Below are 22,979 nucleotides of genomic sequence, written 5' to 3' on the forward strand. Positions count from 1 at the left end.
TGTTAAAGCTGAATACCTAAATTTATTAAGCAATTTTCCTCTATATAATTTTATTCAGCTAATGTCTAAAGAACTCCTTATGTACAGTTTTAAATTTTTTTTATAACTTGAAGATTACATATTAGACCTGAGAAATTCCATTACACAACACATCCAGTTACTAGAACATGTTGTTCTTCTAAGTCATTTAAAAGAACATTTCAGTTTATAAAGCATGTTCATAATGCGTTTGGTGTTTTATTCTTATATGTTCTTAGGAAGAATTAAGCTGATGCATGTCCTGGAATTAATCCAGCATTTTCAACTAACACAAATTCTGTTTCAGTGGACTGGATACTCTCTGAAAGACAAAGAAGCAGCATTTGAAACGCAAAACTCAGAATTCTTTCACTACAACAATCAAACAAAAAAAAAAAAATCATATATACTTGAATTCCCCAGCTATTCAGATCTTGCTTCTCTCTCAAAAGTAGCAAAAATCCAAAATTAGATATAACCAGATGCTGCACAACTTCTGTTAAGTGGAATGAAAAAGAAGAACAAGAATCCCTTGCGGTAAACTACTTTAGGTTACAGTACACTCACATTCTCAGTCAAATAGCTCCTACTTTGAACATGTTCTTTGTGTTATCATTCCAGGACAAAACATGTCAACATAAGGCTTTTAAACCAAAGATAAATGCATGTTACAACTCTTATCTTTGTAACTTTAGTAACTTTGCCCCTTTGTAGAGTTAGGGCATTATTTTTTTTTTTGACCAAGTGCCTTCATCCTTCAAAATTTCTGGTTCTGAACAAATCATTTCAAAAGAAAGCTCAGGTTTGTACCAGAAATAGCTCAGAATTATGAATTCTGAATTCTACAGTCATTAGTGTCATGGAACAGAACAAACAACATCACAAACACATACGAACAGAGTGCTACTGTAAACACCAAGATGTTATTAAGTAAGCCTTATAGGGGTTATCTTATTTAAACATGGCTGAAGCAAGAAAGAGATTGCATCCTTTTTTTGAGGTTGTTTTACCCTACTTAGGTGTTCAAACTCTTACCTAATCCTTCATGTGCAAAGTTATGCAATTTTTTGCAATGTTTTCAAGGTAATTACAGAACTAAAATGGGCAGCACCATTTTTAAGCCAGTGTCTGTTCTATTTTATTGCTGTTTTAAGTGCCTGAAAATGGCAGACCACTGCTTAGACCTTGAATACAGTGAATATGAAAGCATCAGAAGTAAGTGTGAAGATGGATAACATCTCCTCACCAAATATGTTTCCTTTCCCCCTCATCAAATACAGCTTCCACTGAGGAACCCACAGAAATGTTACAATTCAGGCTTTGGTGTTCTTGCTGGTACATCTCTTCTCATCCTCAACCCTATTGCCTGAAGACTTCTTACTCACACACAGAAAATTAACACAGTACAAATTACAGATTAAAGAACACGTTATGTCTCAAGTTTGTTCTACACATGGCATAGCACGATTTTCTGCCTGTGAAGCAGTCAAAAGATCAAAGTAGTACAACTCCAACCATCAACTGGGTGTTCAATTATTAGTGTCAACAATTCATAGCAGACTGACTTCACTTTGGTTTTGCTAACTAAGACAGTAAGATTTCTGTGAACCTATAGATCGATGAATTAAATTATAAATTACTACAACAGGGAAGCCATTCCTCATTATCCGTGCAGTAAATAAGGACAGCTGGATGCACATAAATCACCCTTGAAACTGAACCAGACAATTACTGAAAGGTTAAGTATATATTTACCTGCTGAAACTGTTGCCTATTCAAACTTAAGAGAAGACTTGCTTTTAAGAATAAAAGACATTCAGCACTGCATTCTAAAACCTGTCCTCCCTCACTTTGAGGGCAAAACCACCTGTAAAAATCTTTTCAAGAATATTTTGCTAGTCTTTTCATAAGATGTTTCTTAATCTACTCGCTTTTAAAGCATATAATCCCTTTGAGTACAAAGAGGCTCAGTCCTTTAGCCCTTGCAGTCTTCTGTGCTCCTCTGCATTACTGAAACAATTCATAAAATTATAGGATGGGCTAAAATTTGGCTTTTACCTCTATGATGCTGCAATTATATTGGATAAAACCTTTTTTATGCTGTTAAGTATTATTAACCATGCCAAGTGCAAGGTCCTACACCTGGGTCGGAGCAATCCCAGGCACAGCTACAGGTTGGGCAGAGAAGAGATTCAGAGCAGCCCTGCGGAGAAGGACTTGGGGGTGTTGGTCGATGAGAAAATGAACATGAGCCGGCTTCAGTGTGCGCTCACAGCCCAGAAAGCAACCGTATCCTGGGCTGCATCAAAAGGAGCGTGACCAGCAGGTTGAAGGAGGTGATCCTGCCCCTCTACTCTGCTCTCATGAGACCTCCCTTGGAGCATTGTGTGCAGTTCTGGTGTCCTCAACATAAAAAGGACATGGAACTGTTGGAACAAGTCCAGAGGAGGCCACGAGGACGATCAGGGGACTGGAGCACCTCCTCTATGAAGACAGGCTGAGGAAGTTGGGGCTGTTCAGCCTGGAGAAGAGAAGGCTGCGTGGAGACCTCATAGCAGCCTTCCAGTATCTGAAGGGAGGTTATAGGGATGCTGGGGAGGGACTCTTCATTAGGGACTGTAGTGATAGGACAAGGGGTAATGGGTTAAAACTTAAACAGGGGAAGTTTAGATAGGATATAAGGAAGAAGTTCTTTACTGTGAGGGTGGTGAGGCACTGGAATGGGTTGCCCAGGGAGGTTGTGAATGCTCCATCCCTGGCGGTGTTCAAGACCAAGTTGGACAGAGCCTTGGGTGATATTGTTTAGTGTGAGGTGTCCCTGCCCATGGCAGGGGGGCTGGAACTAGACGATTTTAAGGTCCCTTCCAACCCTAACTATTCTATGATTCTATGATTCTGTATGTTTGCAGCACATTTTAACAAACTGGTATTAGCACTTCAGAACATCAGGTAGTATATCAGGTCAAATTATAACTTAAAAGGAACATGCTAGGTTTAAGAGAGCCTAACATCAATATTGCTGGAGCAATCACTTACTTCAGACTCACAGAGGGAAATGCTTAGGAGTGGCTTTTAAAGAGTCCCTTGAGACTGTTTAACTCTATGGAGATTATGAAGATTAACATCCACTCGTTCTGAAAACTGGGTTATCAGTGTGCTCTGCTGACTGCCCAAAGAGATGCACAGACCATACACAGCTACTTGCTATCAAAGTAAAAAGGGAGAACACAGGCTAATCTCAGCTCTGTGTTCTAACCATTTGCTTCTCCTAAAACATGTAAACTTTCTTTCTTCCCTTCCCTTAGGATAAGTAATTGTTACTTTTGAAAATATGCTAATCTACATTTCTGAAGCATTACAGAATGGAAAAGAAGTTCATTTCAGATGACTTCAGAAAGTGCATGCATCACTTCATGTTACTGAATAGACACCTCAGAATCAAGCTTGCTCTTTAAGAATCCTTGCAAAAATAATTCAAAGCACTTTTAGCGTCTTCTATAGTAAGTTTTTTTCATAATTAATGCACTAAAGATGACCACAGTGAAACCCGTGCATAAAATTCAAGATGGGCAAGGCATGACCACTAAGCCCAGGTTGTTCTGATCTCTGAAAAGCTACATGGAATGAAAACTGTTGTCTATAAGACACAGTATGAAATAACTAAGCTGCAAGATCTGGTACCATAACATCAAATATAATGCTAAAACTGTCAGGTATCTGTGCTCCACCAGCACCATGGTACAACAGCACCCTCTCTCAGATCACACTGAAGAATACACAACTGCAAAAGGAATCATCCAGACACTTTTCAGAAGCTGGTTCAGCTGGCAACTGCTCAGTATTTCCACCCAACCTGATCTTCTGTGGTGAAAACAGCCAAAGATTGAGCAGTTTGTGCCTTCTGAAGAGCTGATGGCACTCTTCTGCACCCAGCACCACAGACCCAAGATGCTGCCATTGACTGGTGACAGGAGGCTGTGGAAGGCTCCTCACTGTGTACAGCTTCGAGCAGAGCTGCCTTAACCAAATGAGGTGGGACAAGAACGTGTAAGCAGGGCCCTGAACTGCTGCTGCCAGCGTCACATCCAAGTCCCTCCATGGAATCTTAGTTGGATCTTGCTTCTGGACGTGTATGAAAATCTAGCAACACATTAACATTCCCCCCAAAACCTGCATCCCCATTCAAGATGATCTCAAACCTAAACGAAACAAGACTGGAAGAATGATACAGCAAAGCCCGCACATCCTCAATGCAACACACACCACACTTCTTCCTTCACCCAATGATCTCAAAATTCTCTACAATCAAATTCTCTGCCCTTTGCAAGAGCTCTGTTGAGTAGAAACTAACTTCCATTTTTGTGAATTCCAGTTTTGATAAGGAATTCACTACTCCATGCACCTCCTTCTAGTCAGGACTAGAAATGCCTATAAAGTCGTATTTCTTAAAATGAGAAAACACAGAAGAATTAGACTAGGAAAATTATACAAAACATCTGTTCAGATGAACAATTTGACTCAGCCTTAGTGAACGGTGTTCACTAAACAGTGAATACAACTAACGCTGAAATCCTTTTTCTTTCTTAGTGTGGAAGAGATAGGCTAAGTTTTTCCATTTCTGGAACTCATGTGAAAAAGAAACTTTGTTTTGTTGTCTCTGCATCACCAAACATGTGACAGTTTACACAAGCAATGCTGTACAGTGAATGGGTGTCCTAAGAAGAAGTCAATGTTATATTTTCAGAGGGTCTAACCTGCATACCTGCATAAACTCTTTAAGCCCCATACTACTGATTTCCTTGTTTATTGATACTTGTACAGCACCTACAATTCAAGCATCAGAAACACAAATAAATCAAGCACCACCACAACCTTGGAAAGTGAAGAAGTGCAATGCCACCATTGATACACAAATTGATGATCTGAAGGTCACTCAGGAAACTTCTGTCAGACCCAAGAATAAAACTCAGACTAATGTTATTATCCATAACCCTGTCCTCCTTTAAAAATATTCTAGTCTAATCTAGGTTGAATGAAGATTCTAATTTTGAAATTACAATTCTCTGTACCTCCATTCACAATGTAGTTGCTGTTTGTACTTTCTTAGTACTATTGTCACCAATTGGTTTTAAACATTTTAGTCAGACCACTAATGTAGTTAGTTCTGACCTAGTTTAAGTTGTTTCCCCTTCTCTTGTCACATTGCTCAATGAAGAAAAGCACAATTAAGTAATACCAAAAGAAATCAATCAAAAATACAAAACCAGTAGACTGAAGTGTATTTCTCCAGATGAAATATTGCCCTGCTTCCCAAGAAATTACTCTGGGCATGCTTTGTATTTTGATGACAAAAATCATTTTACCAGCTAAGTATTTTAAACTGCAAATGGAACCAAATGAACTAACATACTATGAAACAATAATTAACGACCTCATTGCTCATCGCTTCTAACTTGCATTGTTCACTACAGCTGCTTACCTAGCTTTTTAGTTGCTGATTTAAGGATTTATTTGCAGCCTATTTCAGGCGAATTGCAACTAAGATAAACACACACTCCCGCCCCACCATTTACACTGCAAATGCTTCTGTCCTCACACATCTTGCCCTAGGGCACAAGTCCACGTATCAATCTGATTTCTTCAAGTGGCTGTAATATAGTTTGATTCCCTGCACGCTGGGACATATGCAAGGCATCCTCCAAAACTCCTGGTTCTTTAAAGTGAAAATTGGTAGCAGAGACCAGGTTTCCGTGTTGGGAAAAAAAAAACCTGAAACAACAAAACTCAGGACAAATGCTCTATTATATATAAAGTAAAGCTGGAAGTCCACTTATTTGATGGCAATACAGAATTTCTGACACATTCAGAAAGTCCATAAAGTCTTGGGAAAAGCAGGTTCCCACAGGAAATGAGAGAGCACGAACAAATGGGTTGTGCAGAATGATGAGATCCGAGAGTGTCAAGTCTCAAGTCTTCGCATCTTCACATCAACTCTGTCAATGTAAAATGACGACACTATTTAACCACAGCTTTCACTGGTGTCACCACTTTGAAGGAATGAATGTTCCTTACTATAATTTGAAGACAAAAAGGACTATTTACTATAATGAGAAATAAAACTGATAGTGGCTTATGAGCAGAAGCTTCACTGTATCTTAACTACAGCTTTATTATATTCACATTATTTACTCTGACATTATCTGACACAAATCACTCACTGTGGCTAACATACCAGGCAGAAAGCAAGAAAAAGCAGAATGCAGAGAGAAAGAGAGGGAGGTCTCAATCCTGCAAACTGTCCTGTATGGACATACCACAAACCACAAAGGACAAAACATCATCCTGAGTTTAACAGCTGCCTATCTGCCTGTTCAAGACAGGCTGAGGAAGTTGGGGCTGTTCAGCCTGGAGAAGAGAAGGCTGCGTGGAGACCACATAGCAGCCTTCCAGTATCTGAAGGGGGCCCATAGGGATGCTGGGGAGGGACTCTTCATTAGAGACTGTAGTGACAGGACAAGGGGTAATGGGTTAAAACTTAAACAAGGGGAAGTTTAGATTGGATATAAGAAGGAAATTCTTTCCTGTGAGGGTGGTGAGGCACTGGAATGGGTTGCCCAGGGAGATTGTGAATGCTCCATCCCTGGCAGTGTTCAAGACCAGGTCGGACAAGGCCTTGGGTGATATGGTTTAGTGTGAGGTGTCCCTGCCCATGGCAGGGGGGTTGGAACTAGATGATTTTAAGGTCCCTTCCAACCCTAACTATTCTGTGATTCTATGATTCACCTACACAACACAGAGTGCAAGGTTAGAGATACTGTTCAGGTAGCGCAAAGCTCTATAAGCTATAAGGAGAAAGTGGCTGAAAAGTTTCCATTCTTGGAGATACTAAATACCAACCTAAGTAACCTTTCTGGCTGAACCTGCTTTGTGCAGGCCGTTTGAGCAGCATTTCCTTTCAACCTCAGTTATTCCACAATCCTGCAATGTTCCATTCAAAGGCAATCTGTATGTCTGCAAGGCATTTCAAGGGATGCTTCAAGGCTGCCTCTTCTGCCCATACAGACGGAAATCAGCTGTGATTGAAGGATACCCTCCAAACCAGACACCCTGCACATCTACACAGATGCATCAGCTCTGCATAGTCAGGTTACACAGCACAAGCTCTGCACTTGAAATAGCTATTTAAGAGTCACCAGAGGTTTTCCAGCAAGAATTCATTGCTAAAAAACATCCTTATGGATCACAGAATTCTTTTTAGAATCTGCTTCACTTTAATTCTTGCCAGCCATCAATCACCATAAAACCACTGTGTACCGTGCTTGCTTCCATCAAGGTTTTGCAAACAGAAACTTGTGCTTTTTAAGCAGATTTGACACTGAATCCACTTTTTGAGTCACACTCCCCAAGCAAATCACACTTCTGTGAAAGAAAATAAGAAAATACCACAAAGCAGACTTTGATAGTGTAATTCTTCACTGTTTTCCTATTACGGCTCACTCTCGCATGCAGCTTGCAGTGGATTGCTGATTCTTGACTTAGGAGCACTTCTGCATCAGTCGGTCAGCACTGTGGGTTATTTTACCCATATTTCAGCCTCTGCTTGAGGCACAGAAGATTTCTGCTAGCATGTTACATGGTACTTGTGATGGGTGCACCAGAAGGGTGCATACTCATGGTCCCAAGATGCTGCAAGAGCACAGCTCTCCTATGCATGGTAGGTCATTTGGTATCTTCACACTGTCATAGAATAGAATCATAGAGTCATAGAATAGTTAGGGTTGGAAAGGACCTTAAGATCATCTCGTTCCAACCCCCCTGCCATGGGCAGGGACACCTCACATTAAACCATGTCACCCAAGGCTTCGTCCAACCTGGTCTTGAACACCGCCAGGGATGGAGCATTCACAGCTTCCCTGGGCAACCCATTCCAGTGCCTCACCACCCTCACAGGAAAGAATTTCTTCCTTATATCCAATCTAAACTTCCCCTGTTTAAGTTTTAACCCATTACCCCTTGTCCTGTCACTACAGTCCCTAATGAGGAGTCCCTCCCCAGCATCCCTATAGGCCCCCTTCAGATACTGGAAGGCTGCTATGAGGTCTCCACGCAGCCTTCTCTTCTCCAGGCTGAACAGCCCCAACTTCCTCAGCCTGTCTTCATACAGGAGGTGCTCCAGTCCCCTGATCATCCTCGCGGCCCTTCATGTTCAGCAGCAAGACCAGGAACAGCCCTACCCACCCGCAGCACCCAATTCAAGGTGTTTTCAAAGGGCTCTGTAACCACTAGGTCTCTCCCAAGTGTCCCAGTCCAACCTCACACCCCTGAGGTGACACTTGCAGGCACCCACTGATGAAGGACACAAACACCAGGATGTGGCACATCTGGAACAGGATCAGGCTCCAAAGACAATCAGAGATTCCCCACTTTAAAATGCCACACGCTGAGAGCCAAGCCCTGGTTGAGTGTCCTCGGGGAAGAGAAGGGACAAAGCATCTCCATAGCGCACCCACCACACGCCAGCATCCCGTAACCTAGTGCAGAGGCTGAGGTGGTTTTGGTGGTGGGAAAACAACGCAGTGCTGACTGCAGCACCTTTCCGGCACATAAACTGACACGGCAAGCTTCAACTGACCGAGCAAGCCCGCAGGGACAGACCTCCCATCCCCACATAACAACTCCCCCTCACACTGCACCGCCGCCATCTTGCGGGGGCTCCCGCCCCTTGCACTCCGTTTCCGGGAGGCCCAGCGGCACCGCGGCGCTGAGGGAAGGCGGCGGCGGAGCAGAAGGTACGGGTGGGAGCCGCCGAGCTTCCGTGCGGAGCCGCTGCCCTGAGCCCGGTTCTCAAGCGCGGGGGGCTCCGTTCCGCCCCTCAGCGCGGCTGTGCGCGCCCTGCAGTCACCGGTGGGAAGGCCCAACCCGCCCGCAGCGCTCCGCATGCGGCCGCTGTACAGGGGGTGGAACAAGGCCCGGGGAGGAGAGTTAACTCTTCGTAGCGGCAGTTGTATATGAACTTGCTTTTCTCACAGCATCATCGGTAGTACATGTATACATATATATAACCTCTCCTTTGAGGATGGATTTCTGCCTCGCCTACAAGGTGGTGAAATGAAGGGATTCAATAAAACATGAAATAGATCTGTGAAGAGCAGAATGTGTAGCAACATTAAAACTCTGATTGATTTTTAATGTGTTATATTTACAATGTGTTTTATAGGTCAGTTTCCTTATATAGTGCACAAGGAAAGAGGATGGAACCAGAGAAGGCTGCCAAGCAAACAGTACTCATCACTGGAGGAGGTGGCTATTTTGGCTTCCGGTTAGTACGTTAAGTAATTATTACACTCCAGAGTAAATGTAAAAGATTGCGGCTTGCAAGGCAGCAAAATCCATCTGTAAAAGAGAAATCTGTGGGCTTAAAATGCCTGATCCAGTTCACCCTATCTTCTTGTGATCGCGGTTTTAAACAAACATGTTCTACTGTTTCCACCTGCTTTAAGTAAATATGCTATTCTGTTCCCAAATGTCAAGCATCAACTGACTTGCTGACATTTACCTCTGTGGTCACCTTTGTAATGGGGATTTAAATCACTACCTTTCAGCCTACTGTGCTGAGCAAGGCTACACCTATATACAGACACTTCTTTTGATAGTAAGCCATGGCCTGCACACGTGCTTAGCTATATGGATTAAATACTCCATCTGCTGTCAAGGATATATTTATTTTTATGGACAGTGATGTTTTAGGGTTAGAGTTGTTAATAAGGCATGTATTTTTGCCTTACTGCAGGTGGCTCTGCATGCCATGTAAAGAAAAAACCCTATTTTGAGCCTTAGACTATATTCTGAAGTACTTTCAGAGTTACAGCCGCTTGCACTGGTGTGAGAGATTACAGTCATGACCAAAAAGTAAATTTCAAGGTGGGTCTTGGGTGGCAGCCCCCCCAAGATCCGACTTCTGTTTGGCTTTTTCTTCCACTGTCTCCCCTTTAAGTGCTATAAAAATACAGGTTGTGGGAAAGGAGTACCAGTTTTATCCTATTTGTCAATACCTGTGTTTATACCTGTGACTTGGAGTAAAACCTAGACGTGTGGCAAAGTATTCAGACCACCATAGAAGCATCTTGTTCATTTCTCCGTCAGTTTCAAACACAACAGCAAAGACCAACCTATTGCTGTGGCAGAATTGGGATGGCACAAAAGCAGTAAGATAAAAACAGCAAGATTTAAGTACCTGGCTGCAGATTTACATCTGAAAGGTTTGCTGTTGCTGATCTGTTGGGGACAGAAGCAGAGAAATATCTGGGTTCTTCCAAAAGGCTGCTGGAAGCACTTCAGTTATTTCTTTTCTGATTTTTCCTTTACAGCAGTTCTCTTTTTTTTTTCCCCTTCTTTTCTCTCCAGAGTTTGTTGATCATGAGAAGTTCATTCAGTACCTGAAGTATTACAGTTGAATCTGTAGTAGATGGCTGAATATTTAAGGTTCCCATCAGAAAAAGAAGGGAAAAAAGAAATCAGTATTAAAATAGTTAACAATCTCACCTCCAGGTGAAACATTTCATGCATCATTGTGCTAGATATACTAACACATGGTTTCTGTCATGTTTTAGTTTAGGCTGTGCCATATACCAAAAGGGAGTAGACGTGATTCTCTTTGATGTCATGAAGCCACTTCAGACTGTGCCAGAGGGAATAAAGTTCATGGAGGGGGATGTCCGTTGCCTGTCTGAAGTGGAAGAGGCTCTTAGAAACGTAATCTGTGTATTCCATATTGCTTCCTATGGAATGTCTGGCAGGGAGCAGTTGAACCGAAAACTTATAGAAGATATTAATGTAAAAGGAACAGAAAATGTCATCCAAGCCTGCAAGAGCACAGGAGTGGCAAGTCTGGTTTATACAAGCACATACAACGTGATATTTGGAGGCCAGATCATAGAAAATGGGGATGAATCTCTGCCTTATCTACCTCTTCACCTTCATCCAGATCACTACTCCCGGACCAAATCTTTAGCTGAAATGAAGGTGCTAGAGGCAAATGGTGCTGAGCTTGGACATGGGAAAGGTATACTAAGGACTTGTGCTCTCCGACCAGCAGGCATCTATGGGCCTGGAGAACAAAGGCACCTTCCAAGAATTGTTAGTTACATTGAAAGGGGATTGTTTAAATTTGTATATGGAGATCCTTTTAGTTTAGTAGAGTTTGTACACGTAGACAATCTGGTTCAGGCTCATATCCTTGCCTCCGAGGCCCTCAAAGCCAACAAAAAGCACATAGCTGCAGGCCAAGCCTATTTTATTTCAGATGGCAGGCCTGTAAATAACTTCGAATTCTTCCGCCCGCTGGTGGAAGGTTTGGGTTACAAGTTCCCAACCTGTCGTCTTCCTCTCTCCCTTGTCTATTTTTTTGCATTCCTTACTGAAGTGGTTCATCTTCTGGTAGGCCATGTTTATAATTTTCAGCCCCTCCTCACTCGCACAGAGGTTTACAAAACTGGGGTCACGCACTATTTTAGCATGGAGAAGGCCAGAAAGGAGCTGGGCTACGAGCCTCAACAATACAGCCTGAATGAAGTGACTGAGTGGTTCCGATCTCAGGGGTGTGGAGCAAAGCCAAGAAAATACACCATTATCCATCTTGTGAGGGATGGTGCACTGCTTGTACTGCTGATTGCTTTGGTGGCCTCCTGGTTTCCGTCTGTGGCTGCATTTTCACTCTGAAAAGTGCTTAGCACAGAGAACAGAATTTAGTTGTGTTCTCTGAGTACTTTTGGCTTTGACAGGAAATCAAAGAGAATAAAAAAAAAATCAACCACATATTTGTGTCATTCAGGTAAGTATCTTTAATAGTTTTATCCCCAAAAGAACAGAATTGCTGTATACAAAGTTGTAATTTTTATAAATAATTCCTCTCCAAAGTTAAATTGATCAGATCACTAACATCATGAAGCTCAGTATTACAGTAACAGCATTTTATTCCAGGTACAACAGCACACTACAGTGAATAGAACAAACATCCCCAGACTGACCCTTCTTCCTCCCTGACAGGATCCTTGATCCATGCCCTTCATTCCTAAAGAGTTTGTGCTACATGATCCAGAGGAGAATAAACTTATTCTTTGATCACATTCCAAAACCAGATTCTGCTTTCCACCTTGAATGTATATGTGCCTAACCAAGATTAACTGATAAACAACTAGACAATAAATAAATGCCTTTTTTGTTTGGTTGGTTTTTTAATGAATGCATTCTGGTGTGTTTTCTGAGTTACCTCTGTGGTATCTAATGACACTTCTCTAAAACGCACAAGTATTAATCTAAGTTAAAGGACTTGAAGCAGCACAGATCTGCAGGTTTTTCTAACAATAACATATGCCTGTTTAAAATGAATGAGCCAGCTAAAGTGCATTCATAAATAAGACCTATGATTTTCCCCAGCATTACTGAATGGTTAAACAAATAATCCATCAAAGACATTCAGGAAGTGATTACATTCATGTTCCACTGTTCATACAGCATTTTTAGCCTTTAATAACACTTCTTTAACACCTGACACCATTTGACTAGAACTTCACCTTTCTCGTAGAGTGATGAACACTTGAAAAGACAATAGTCATAATTTTGTGGAGATTTTGAGAATAGAAAATAAGACCTTGTCAAGTACAGGTCACTACTGTCTCTAGCAACTCCCTTGTCAGTTTAATGTAGGAGAAACTTCACCTCAAAATGTTAAATCATGAAATTTTTTCCCTTAATCCATGAGCATTATGGTTTCAGTACCTCTTGGTGAAAGGACAGTCCTTTAGGAAGTTTACACTTCTGTTCAAACTTTAGTCCTTCCATTTTAATAGCTGAAACTACACCAGTCTTCAGTGAATTTTGTTTAAGTTGCAGTTACTCCCTTCTGTTAAGCTGTTCTGTGATTTAAATGGGGAAGTGGAGAGACAGACGGTAGTTCTACCACATTGGTAAAGGATTCTCAGAGAACAAAAAGGCCTGAATAGAGAAACCAAATTAAGAGTCTGCTGCTACCCATGTTTAAAGATCGAGATTTTTGTTAATGTATGTATGATGCATGAAGACAGCATTGTTTTTTAAATAGTTACTTTTTTGAGAATTTTACCTTAAAAAAAAACAAACCCAAAACCAACAAAAATCACTGTTGATAACTACATGTTTTGCTCGAAATTTGACTTTCCTCCTCCTTCATTTTCCCACCAGTATGTAAAGAAACCACCATGACAGAAAATAAACATAACAGCTTGAGGGACAGCTCAAGAGAGAACTGAACCCCTTTCTCCCTACTTCCAACCCCCCCTCCCCATACTTTACATGCCTGCATAAAGAGCTTCTGTGCCTCCAGCAGAGTGTGGGTGGCAGAAAGGCCACTTTCCAGAAGTCATTAATACACAGCATCATAGTCTGCAGAAGAAAGAAACCTTTTTAATGAAACAGAAAGAAGACTGTCGTGACCCCATGAAAGCACTGGACCGCTGTTCTCTTTCCAACAGGCCCCATTTTTTTTTCAAGCAAAAGCCACTGGGTTATTTTCCCCTTTTAAGTTCTCTGGTTTTGACCCAGTGTTATCAGAAATAGATAAGAAATTTTAATGCCAGCAGAAGCAAGAGACAAATACAAAATGTACGATAAATTGCATAAGCCTGCTGCACAGAGCCATAGTAACAGTATTTCATCCTAAGTCATATAAAAATATGGGACATAACTCCTGTGCCCCAGAGGAGTTTCTTCTGCTATTTCTGATCTTTTCATTAAGTAAAACTCTTGCTATTGCCATTCATAATTAGCTCAGTGGTGGGGTTACTGAAAAAAATCTATGAGAGGGTCCTAAACTTATGAAGCCTAAATTTACACTGTTAATACCAGCTGAGGTCAAAGCCCTGGACAGCTTTTTGGGTACAGAGGAGAGGATCCTTCTAAGAACACATTAGAAAAAAAAGAATTAAATGAAAACAGCCCAAAATACCAGTACTCTGCAGAAGCTGACTCAACACATGAACATTTCCATTTGTCTGGAGTCAAGGACGGAACTTTTCACTGATAACAGAACAGGAGGCTTTATTTTGTCCTAACAGCCCATGACTTCCACTGTAACACAGGATACTAAATCAGGTGCTTGTTAAGAGAAACAGTCAGCAGCCTGGCAATGGCCACTCCAGTCCCATCCACAGCATGCTGGTACATTCATTAAATCCCCATCATTCAGCTGCACCTAGTTAAAAAAGCAAAGTCCTGACTACAGCAGAGGTGAAGAATACTTTTCCTCTTTCCACAATAAAGCCAGGAAATCTGTGGCTTAAGGAGATACTTTATAATTGCTTGGAAATTCCGTATGTATAAAGCCAGTCACAGCTGTTCTATTTTAAGTATTTTACAACAAGAATTCTCTTTCTTCCTGTTATTTATTCTTTATTGCTACTCCTGCACGAATAGCTGAGTAGATTAAGGTAATTAATTCAAGTGTTGTGTCTGCTTCCAAATTTTAATCTATTACCTGTTTCCCGAAAGTGAATTACCAGAAAGTCATCTAAAAACTGAAAAAGTGGAACTGAAAATATAGCACAGCTTCAATTTTTCCTAGTCCTCAAAATTACTTAACAACTGACAAGTGCCTCTCTATAAAGAATGATGATGATGTTTTAAGAGTCTTTGGGCAGCTGCTTAACCTCACATACAGTGTGTTAAGGTAAAACTTTGCTAGATATACATAAACTGATTCTTCTAGTGTATAGTTAAATATATTTTAGATGTTTAAATGCCAATCATCCTTAAAGTAGACCAGTTTTTATAGTGCCACCTCCTAACTGACCGAACCAGTATTTCCCTTTATTCCTATTTATCAATTTCCACATACTTTCAACAATATAGTGGCATATTTATTTATGATGTAATCTTCAGAGAAAAGTGTCCTGAATACTGATAATTTACATGCATTATAAAAGATCTGGGGATTAAACTGCAATTCAAGAGTACACAAATGTTAAGGGGTCTACTTCTGTTTTAGTCAAGCTCACAATTCCCTGTTTTGCTGGAGTAACAGCTAAGAACATAGAGTTAGCAATGAATGACACTGCACTTCAACTTCTGTTAAAACTAATAGCTGTGCATGTGTATAAATGCTGTTGTGGATCAGAATATAAAGTTGGCTCCCAAGTGATTCTGAAGGTTTATTTTTGTTATATTAAACTACTATTTCTAATGTCAATAAATGGAATTTCAGTCTGGAAGACTGCAGTTGGAAATGCCAGCGCACGACCACAGCAGAATTCAACAGCAGTGCTTCAGCTTGCATGCAGATCTTTACAACCAGTCTGAAGAATTCAAGGACAATCAATCATTGGTACATACCTAATGCCATCTCACCGTCTACAAGGTAGATACATAGGGGTGGAAAAAAGAATATAGGCAACAAAACACCAGAATGAAGCAATTTTGTGGACTTCATGCCATTACTCACAAATTCAAACATGACCTCCTAGACGACTTCAGCTGCAGATACCTCATATTGATTCCTGTTCAGTATGTGTATGATTCTTATCAAAAGATTGGTCTGTTTTCTTTTCCAATACTGCCAACAATTTAAAAAAATCACAATATGAAGACCATGTGCATTGAGCCAGCAGCGCTTCTGCCCTTCTGCCCATGTAACATTGGGGCAGAAAGTGTAGGGGCAGACTATTTATGGTGAACATCAAAATTAATGTTCTTGAAATTACTACAAACTTAATCTTTGCCTTGTTCAGGCTTTACTGTTGGAACTGATATCAATCTGATGCTCACCGCAGCTGAAGTTTCTATCTACCTATCACTGAAAAAAAGTCGGTTCAGAGTTGCAAGTTAAACATGATCTTCGACCTTTTCCTTCTGCCCTGCTTGTTTGCAGCCAGATGAAGTGCAACAGCAACCATGTCTATGGAAACAATCAATAAGTCAGTTCATATTAAAAACACCCAAATGCCCTTCCTCCAGCCGCTAGAATATGCCAGCAGACCACTTTTCAGTAAGAAATGCCTCGAATGACTGGCAAAAATCATGAAATTCAATGCACAAAGCTTAAATAAAGAAGCACCTGGCATCATCCACAAACAATATTCAAAAACTATTCATTAAGTTATTTTAAGGATTTAAAACTATATAAGAACAAAAAAGTTTAACACATACTTCAAAAAATTTATAACTGATTTTCCTGCTAGATTATAAAATTAGCACACACATTCAGACCTTCTTTCGTATTAAAACAGTTGCAACTGTGCAAGAGTTGCTACGGAGTCTGCCCTGCCTAAGATTTGAGGGGTGAGGGTCTGGAGTTAAAACAGAGTGCAAGAAGCAAGAGGAGAGTTATTACACATCACTTGCAAGTCAACAAAAGAGTCAACACAGTATTTTCCTTCTGAGTATGGTGTAACATCCTCCAGGGGAAAGCCTTACTGTAAAATAAAATGCGTTTCCATAAATACTGAGGGAGTGCCACTTTTGACATCACATATGGGTGAAGAACATGTACAGAACTTTTCAAAGGACTATAAAATGTGCTAATTTTTAAGTATTTGCACAGCAGCAGCACAAGTAACTCCTGTGGTCATCACACAGTGGCTGTCCTGTGTCAGGAATATACATACCAACAAAAGAAGCCAGGACAAGTGGACAATTTGGTTATGTCTGCCCTGGAACTGAGCTTAACAAAAAATCCCCACAAAAGGAAAGGAAAACCCCACACAGCAACAGCCCCAAGCTCTAGGGTTTGATCTCCCTAACCTCTAGCATCTTGTAATCACCTGTCTTCTGTGATCAGTCCAAACCTAGATGGGACTCAGCTGCCTATAAATCCTGTCCCACCTGGAGCAACAACCTCAGGACCTACCAGACAAGGCTTTGGGTGACCTTTTCTGATCAACACTGACAGTGCAGTGTTCTCATAGCATTAAATGGGAATAGTGGAGGGTGTTGCACGAAATAAATAGCACAGGGCCTGATCATCCAGCAAACTAACCACATCCTGGAACATGCTACAAAATGCACACATGTGGAAGGTATCCCCACCTCAAGGAACAGCAACTAGATCCCCATATTACACCTGGATTCTGCAGACAAGTAGTCTAGGTTACAGCTTCTCCTCCCAAACCCACAGTTGATGTGGGTTTTAATTTGTTTAGGTGGGGGGCTGCACCCATCTAACCCTCAAAACAGGTTACACAGTGGAGCACTAAAGACATTTCAGGCAGGAGAAAGAAAAGCAGAAAATGCCTTTAACTTTGCTCTTTTTTTCAGTTGGATGATTAGTAATTATTTTCTTCATAATAAAAAAAATTACAGAAGCCACCCCACTGTGGGATACACTATTATAGCACTTTCATCTTCGAGACAAGACTGTCTTTACAGAGTTACTATAAAACCTCTAGGGGGTTCCTCAAACCATCATCTGCGAATGCACAATGGCATCAATTAAGTGCCTCTTGGAACAACACAAGTCATTTCAGCATGGGGAGCAAGAGCAACTGAAAATTGCTGAGGCAGCTTCGCCAGGTCATGAATCACAAATCCATGTAAGTTTTCTGTGATCAGAGATACAGCACTGTGAATGCACCATTTGATTCCTCAGGAAATCACTTAGAAAAACTTAACTCCTCTGCACACATTCAAAAGTTAAAGTCAAACATATAGATAGCAAAACTCCACCCGAAGCAAGCTGGAATTTGACAGTAACAAGATAGTACTAGCAGAAAGAATCAACACATACACAGATTATGGTAACTGATGTTAAATGTGTCACTCAAGGAAATTAGTTCTGCTTTGGCAGGAAAACACACTTAGCTAATCTAACGTTTTCTCATCTGTAGGTCTATGTTCTTCATTTGATTAAAGTTGCAAGAACTACCATTCTTGGATTAGATACATTTTGGGAAAATTATCTACATTTACAGAACACTATCATTGGACAGTATCACCTAAGTAGGATTGCAAGATTAAAAATTGACAGTTCATTAAAAAATTCATTTCTAAGCACATTAGCAGCTGAAAGGATTTGCAAAACGATGCTATTGCAAAGTAAATGCTCCCCAGAATTTGTAATACCTTTCCTTTCCGCAAACAAAGTGATATTTCCTACTGCATACCATAAAACTTTTCCCTCCAGTGCCTTAAGGCTGTGAACACAAGTTCACACATCATTGCCTTCTTAAACCTTCACACAGAGTTCAACAGGAAAAACACAACTACAGACAGAGGACATTTCATTTCAATCAAACTTACATATTATCTAGGTCTCAAAAATGTAACAGAAAACTTTTAACATGACACAACAGAGTATGAGCTACCAGCTGCCCGAAGTATTTTATACAGTATCAGAAGTACTGTCTGCTGGCTCAGGCACAGTAACACACATGACATGACATTGCTGGTGCAGAAGTGCTTTTACAGCATTTAATAAATTAAAAAAACTGACTACCAGTTAATCTTAAATAGCCAGACTGCTGAAGTGGTGTGATTCCATGCATGTAAATTGTTACAAACATCTTACCTATAGCCTGCGTATACAAATAGAGTGGATGATTTATACTTGTACTTCAGGTATTGATAATGAGAAGCAAGGTCTATCCAACTACGTGCCCTCAAATTTTATAAATCTTGAATACACAGAAGGCCTGGCCTGCACAGAGGGTTTGCTTTGTACAGAATATTAGGAATTAAAACAGTTTTTCTTGTAACAAGAAATTGATAAGGAAACCCGTCCTTCTGCCTCTTCTTCTTCTTCCAATCATTCAGTCTGATGAGACTGCCATTAAGCAGGATGACCAGGATAAGTTAAATCTCTTCCTGAATTGCATCATAAAGGACGCATCAAAGAATGACTGCTTTAAGAGTAGAATTTGCTGTTACTGACTTTCTTCTCCTTTAATCTTAAGGGAAAAGAAAAGGAAAAAGTCAAGTCTACTAGGAATTTCCCAGAAGAAAACAGCCTACCAAGATCAATTTACTTAGATTTGAATGGCAAGTACTGCATGAACAACAAGCATTGCAGATTTTCCCCCTCAGTAAATGGGAGTAACCCAGTGATTCATGTACTGTTCAGCGCACATAAAAAAAGAGTAAAAATATTTATAGAAAAGTCTTCCTCCCACCCCATCTTGAGATCTACTCGAGACTTCCTCCTGGTACATGAAGCCTCTGTCTGTCTCCCTCTCGTCTGCTGCCAACTTTGGGTGTTGTGCGAAAGATCCTTCCTCTAAGTTCTGGATAATGGTCTGATACTTAACTAGCAAGTCTGTGCTGTTACAACTCAATCCTGTTTTTATCTTATTTATGGTTTGTGTATCTTGGAAGCGTCTTCTGTTCCCACATACCTAATATCCCAACAACATTTCCAGGGACACAACAGTGTAGAAGGAGAAAGGCAGTTTATTTATTTGGCTGCAAATACTGGAAAGCTGGAGAAAAGAGGAATACAAACTCACAGGAATACCTAATTCACTGTGACCACGGAAACCACTATTTCACTCAGCAGACATTTCGCAGCATCTGCTGGCCTCTAGTGGCGTGCAGCCCAGCCTTGCTTCACGGCAGCCCTTCCTTCCTACAAATATGCTCATTCTACCCTCACCACTCTTTAGATGCTCATTTTGATAAATCTGAGATTTCCTTACTGTAAATCATGTCTTCATAGAGTACCTTGGAAATGAGAATGATTATCCACCCACCTGCGGTTGCATGTGTCTTGATATATCTGTAGTTTGTGCTCATTCACACTGAATTCTTTCAATATAGCATCTCTGTTAGGATTCCTTGAATTCATATGGGTGTCATAAAGGAGCAGCTGGTTATTAAGCTCCTCCGGGCGCTTTCGAAGTTGCCGACATGAGGAGTAAAGCTCTTCTTCACTTTCCTTCAAAAGAACACTGGAAATCAGCATAACTTCTAAGACACATACCCAAAATGACATGGAATCGACATAGTTTGGGGGATTATTCTGTTTTCTTAAATGTATTCCATTAGCTTTATAAAATGTTATAAAAGTAGTTTTAAGTACTATTTATAACTTCTAAAGAAAGTTTTGTAGAAGTATGTTCCTGTAGTTTTTGCAGAAACAAACTAAGAAAGCACAAAAAAATGCCTCAGCCCCAGGCATGGCCAACAATAGCCTCTAATGGGAGCATAAGGGACATTTCAGCACAAGTCATGAAACATGTATACCTAAACACTTCCACTGGAATATTTTTCCCTAAAAAAGCATGTCAGTCCACTGAGGAAAGGACAGCAAATGGGGTGTCATGATGGGGTACAGGATTGTAGCAGTTTTAAGAATACTTTATTTTTGACTCTTCCATCATATTTGTGTATTATGCAACATAGTACAAATCCTGGTGTCTTCCTACTAAAAACTAGACTAAACGTCTAGGTACTGACCAGTAAACAGGACCTCTAAGAACAGCAAGTACTTGGACAATCAAGAGAGAAGGACAGATCCTGTGTTTCTATGTAGCTATGACAATTGCAGAGGAACTAAGTATTTGAAGAATCATGTGCAGCGATCAGTTTCTGTTGCTGCATACGGCCCACATTAGGTCTCCAAATATTCCACAAGCATAAAGTATAATCATTATGATTCCATTTGTGACTTCAAATTATTTTAATACTTCAACACTTCGGATGCAAAACCTGTCTCCTTTATAGAGTTACTAGTGGGGAATAGTACTGGCAGAACTGAAGTCTTAATTTTCACATCAGCAGCAAAACAAGATACTCATCCTACAAGAAATGACATGCAATCAATAAATGTAATAAATCCAAACATTTTCAGAGGCAGCATACTAATAAGAATGCCTCTTTCTGCACTCAGTCCAGATCTAGGAAACCTGATAGGTTAGAAACATACCCAAGGGGTTTCAGTAGATCCTTTGTGTTGTCCCAAAACACACTTGTACCCAGGTATGGATTGAAGCAACTGGAATGGCCTTAGTGCTATGCTACTAATTAAGATTTTAAAGTATTTTTTTAGAAGGGGAAAGAAACTTTGTATTCCCAAATTGCAAAGGGAAAAGCAGATTGACAATTACCAATTTGCAGGTGTAATCATCAAGATGTATACCACACTACTATTTGTTCTTGTAAATAAACACATCCACAAAGGTAGACTTTAAAACCCCATTTAAGAATGTCCATTTCAATCTTTATGTTAAAAACCATATACAGTATCGAGGCTGACTGTAATCAGAAAATGTTGATGAATGATAAGAGACACTTTCTGAAGCGAGTAAATAAATTTTCAAGCAAATAAGACAAGCTTCTAAATGCAACAACCACCTCAGTATGGTACAATTTCTACACTATCAAGAAAACTCTTTAACTTCAACAGAAACTTCACAAGGCTCCATGTAATAATTCACAAATATGCATGCTTACAGCTACAATATTCTTACTTCTCTATTCCTTAGAAATTCCACAGCCATCTGTAACTCCCCTTCATAATTCTGTATTTCATCGCTAAGAGTATGTAGATGGGCTCTGTATATAAACAGGCCTGTTACGAAATTATATCATTTTATGGAGGGTCATCATTAAAAAAAAAGGGGGTAAAAGAACAGATGGAGCCAGTCTTGATCTTCTCTGACGCTTCTTGAATGATCTGGCAGAAGTTCTAGAGGTTGATTATCTACAGCAAGACTTGATCTGCTGCAGACTGCCAAACAAAAGGGGAATTTTTTTAAAGTTCTTCTGCCTCTGCATTGGCACCCAGAGATATCAGACACTGTAAAAATACAGAGCTCTGTTGTATCTTCATTTGGCTTAACAAGCAGAAGGGGCTTCAAGAGTGTGAAATGTACTACTGTCAAAGGACTCGGTGCTGACAGATTGGGAGACATACTGCTGCTATGAACATCACTTTAAGAGCTTCTCCTGCCCCAGGCAAGTAATGATCTGAATTTCTGAAGAGAAACCACAGCAGAAGGAGTTCACAATATACCTACAAGCGATGTCCATGCTCGACATAAGAGGCACTGGTGAGTTGCTACCAGTTTTCAAAAAAGCAGCAAGCCAGAAAATAGGACTTCCTCAGGCCTCCTCTGTCAGACTTGTGTCCATGAAACATGCACATTTTAAACTTTATCTTCAAAGGACACAGGTCTCTTCTTTACACACACACGTGGTCTCACCGTCTAGCGCTGTCTTGCTGTCATGACTCTTAAGCTAGCCAACAGAAGAACCTACATAGCTGCCAAACACTGTCACTACAGAGAGTCATTTTGCATCATGCATTATAAGGTGGCTTTGAAAAACCCTTGACAACAGATGTTTGAAAAAGACTGCCACTCCTTTGTGAAGAAGAATGTGACTGAATTCAGTAATTTCCATTTCATTGTACGCAACTGCAGGCACAAATCCCTCCAGGGACATACTGACTTACAGTTAGCAGAAGTTGGGTGTTTTAATCAGGAAAAATAATATACACTGGTGTGAACTGCAGCATAAGCCTGAATGGTTGTAAAAGACCACAAATAAGAATTTAGACTCTTTTTGTTTTTCTCTCTCTGAATCTGAAGGATACTAGAAAGCATCCTGAAATACCCACTTCCCAGAAGCATCTTTAAACGTTCATCACGTGGCCTCCACACCAGTGTTTTTAACTTACATAAATTACTGAGATACAGAGAGTCTGAGAATAATCCTGCTTCAAATTAATATATACAGCCAGTACCTTTGGAACACCAACAAATGTTGTTCACAGATCAGCCACTTTAATGCCTGGCTTCATGAGCAAGGATGCATCATTATTTCCTCCCATGTGCCTTTAAAAATAGTGGTACTTCAATTAGTTATTTTAGAAAGACTGAAAAGAAGCAGATTAGCACTTCTGCAGGAAACAGAATGTCTTCCACAATGGATTGTTTATTGTAATGAAGTACTGAGAGAAATTAGTATCTTCTCTTCTAAAGTGATATCTTTTCATACAG

The 22,979-nt window shown here is 40.4% G+C and overlaps 2 protein-coding genes across 3 annotated transcripts in view; one reads left to right on the forward strand and one right to left on the reverse strand.

The window, feature by feature from the left end:
* Positions 1-258: 258 nt before the first annotated feature.
* PLCG2 (phospholipase C gamma 2) overlaps positions 259-22,979 on the reverse strand; it is a 72,174-nt gene continuing 49,453 nt past the window's right edge. The window contains exons 31-32 of one of the 2 annotated variants that reach the window (XM_057401930.1): positions 19,728-19,912; positions 259-340 (exon numbers count right to left, since the gene is read on the reverse strand). In XM_057401930.1, coding sequence (XP_057257913.1) covers positions 322-340; positions 19,728-19,912 — 204 coding nt within the window. In that variant the 3' untranslated portion in view covers positions 259-321. Of the gene's footprint in view, positions 341-18,674; positions 18,930-19,727; positions 19,913-22,979 lie in introns of those variants that run through there. The other variant, XM_057401929.1, reaches the window with a different exon arrangement.
* Positions 9,218-11,736, forward strand: SDR42E1 (short chain dehydrogenase/reductase family 42E, member 1). The gene is made up of 2 exons (XM_057401931.1): positions 9,218-9,337; positions 10,629-11,736. Exons 1-2 carry the CDS (start codon positions 9,270-9,272, stop codon positions 11,734-11,736), a joined length of 1,176 nt encoding a protein of 391 aa, XP_057257914.1. The 5' UTR covers positions 9,218-9,269.

This window comes from Pezoporus wallicus, unplaced genomic scaffold (assembly GCF_028554395.1).
Source record: "Pezoporus wallicus isolate ANWC-B61680 ecotype Strahan unplaced genomic scaffold, APGP_CSIRO_Pwel_v1 contig_7835, whole genome shotgun sequence".
Classification (NCBI taxonomy): domain Eukaryota; kingdom Metazoa; phylum Chordata; class Aves; order Psittaciformes; family Psittacidae; genus Pezoporus; species Pezoporus wallicus.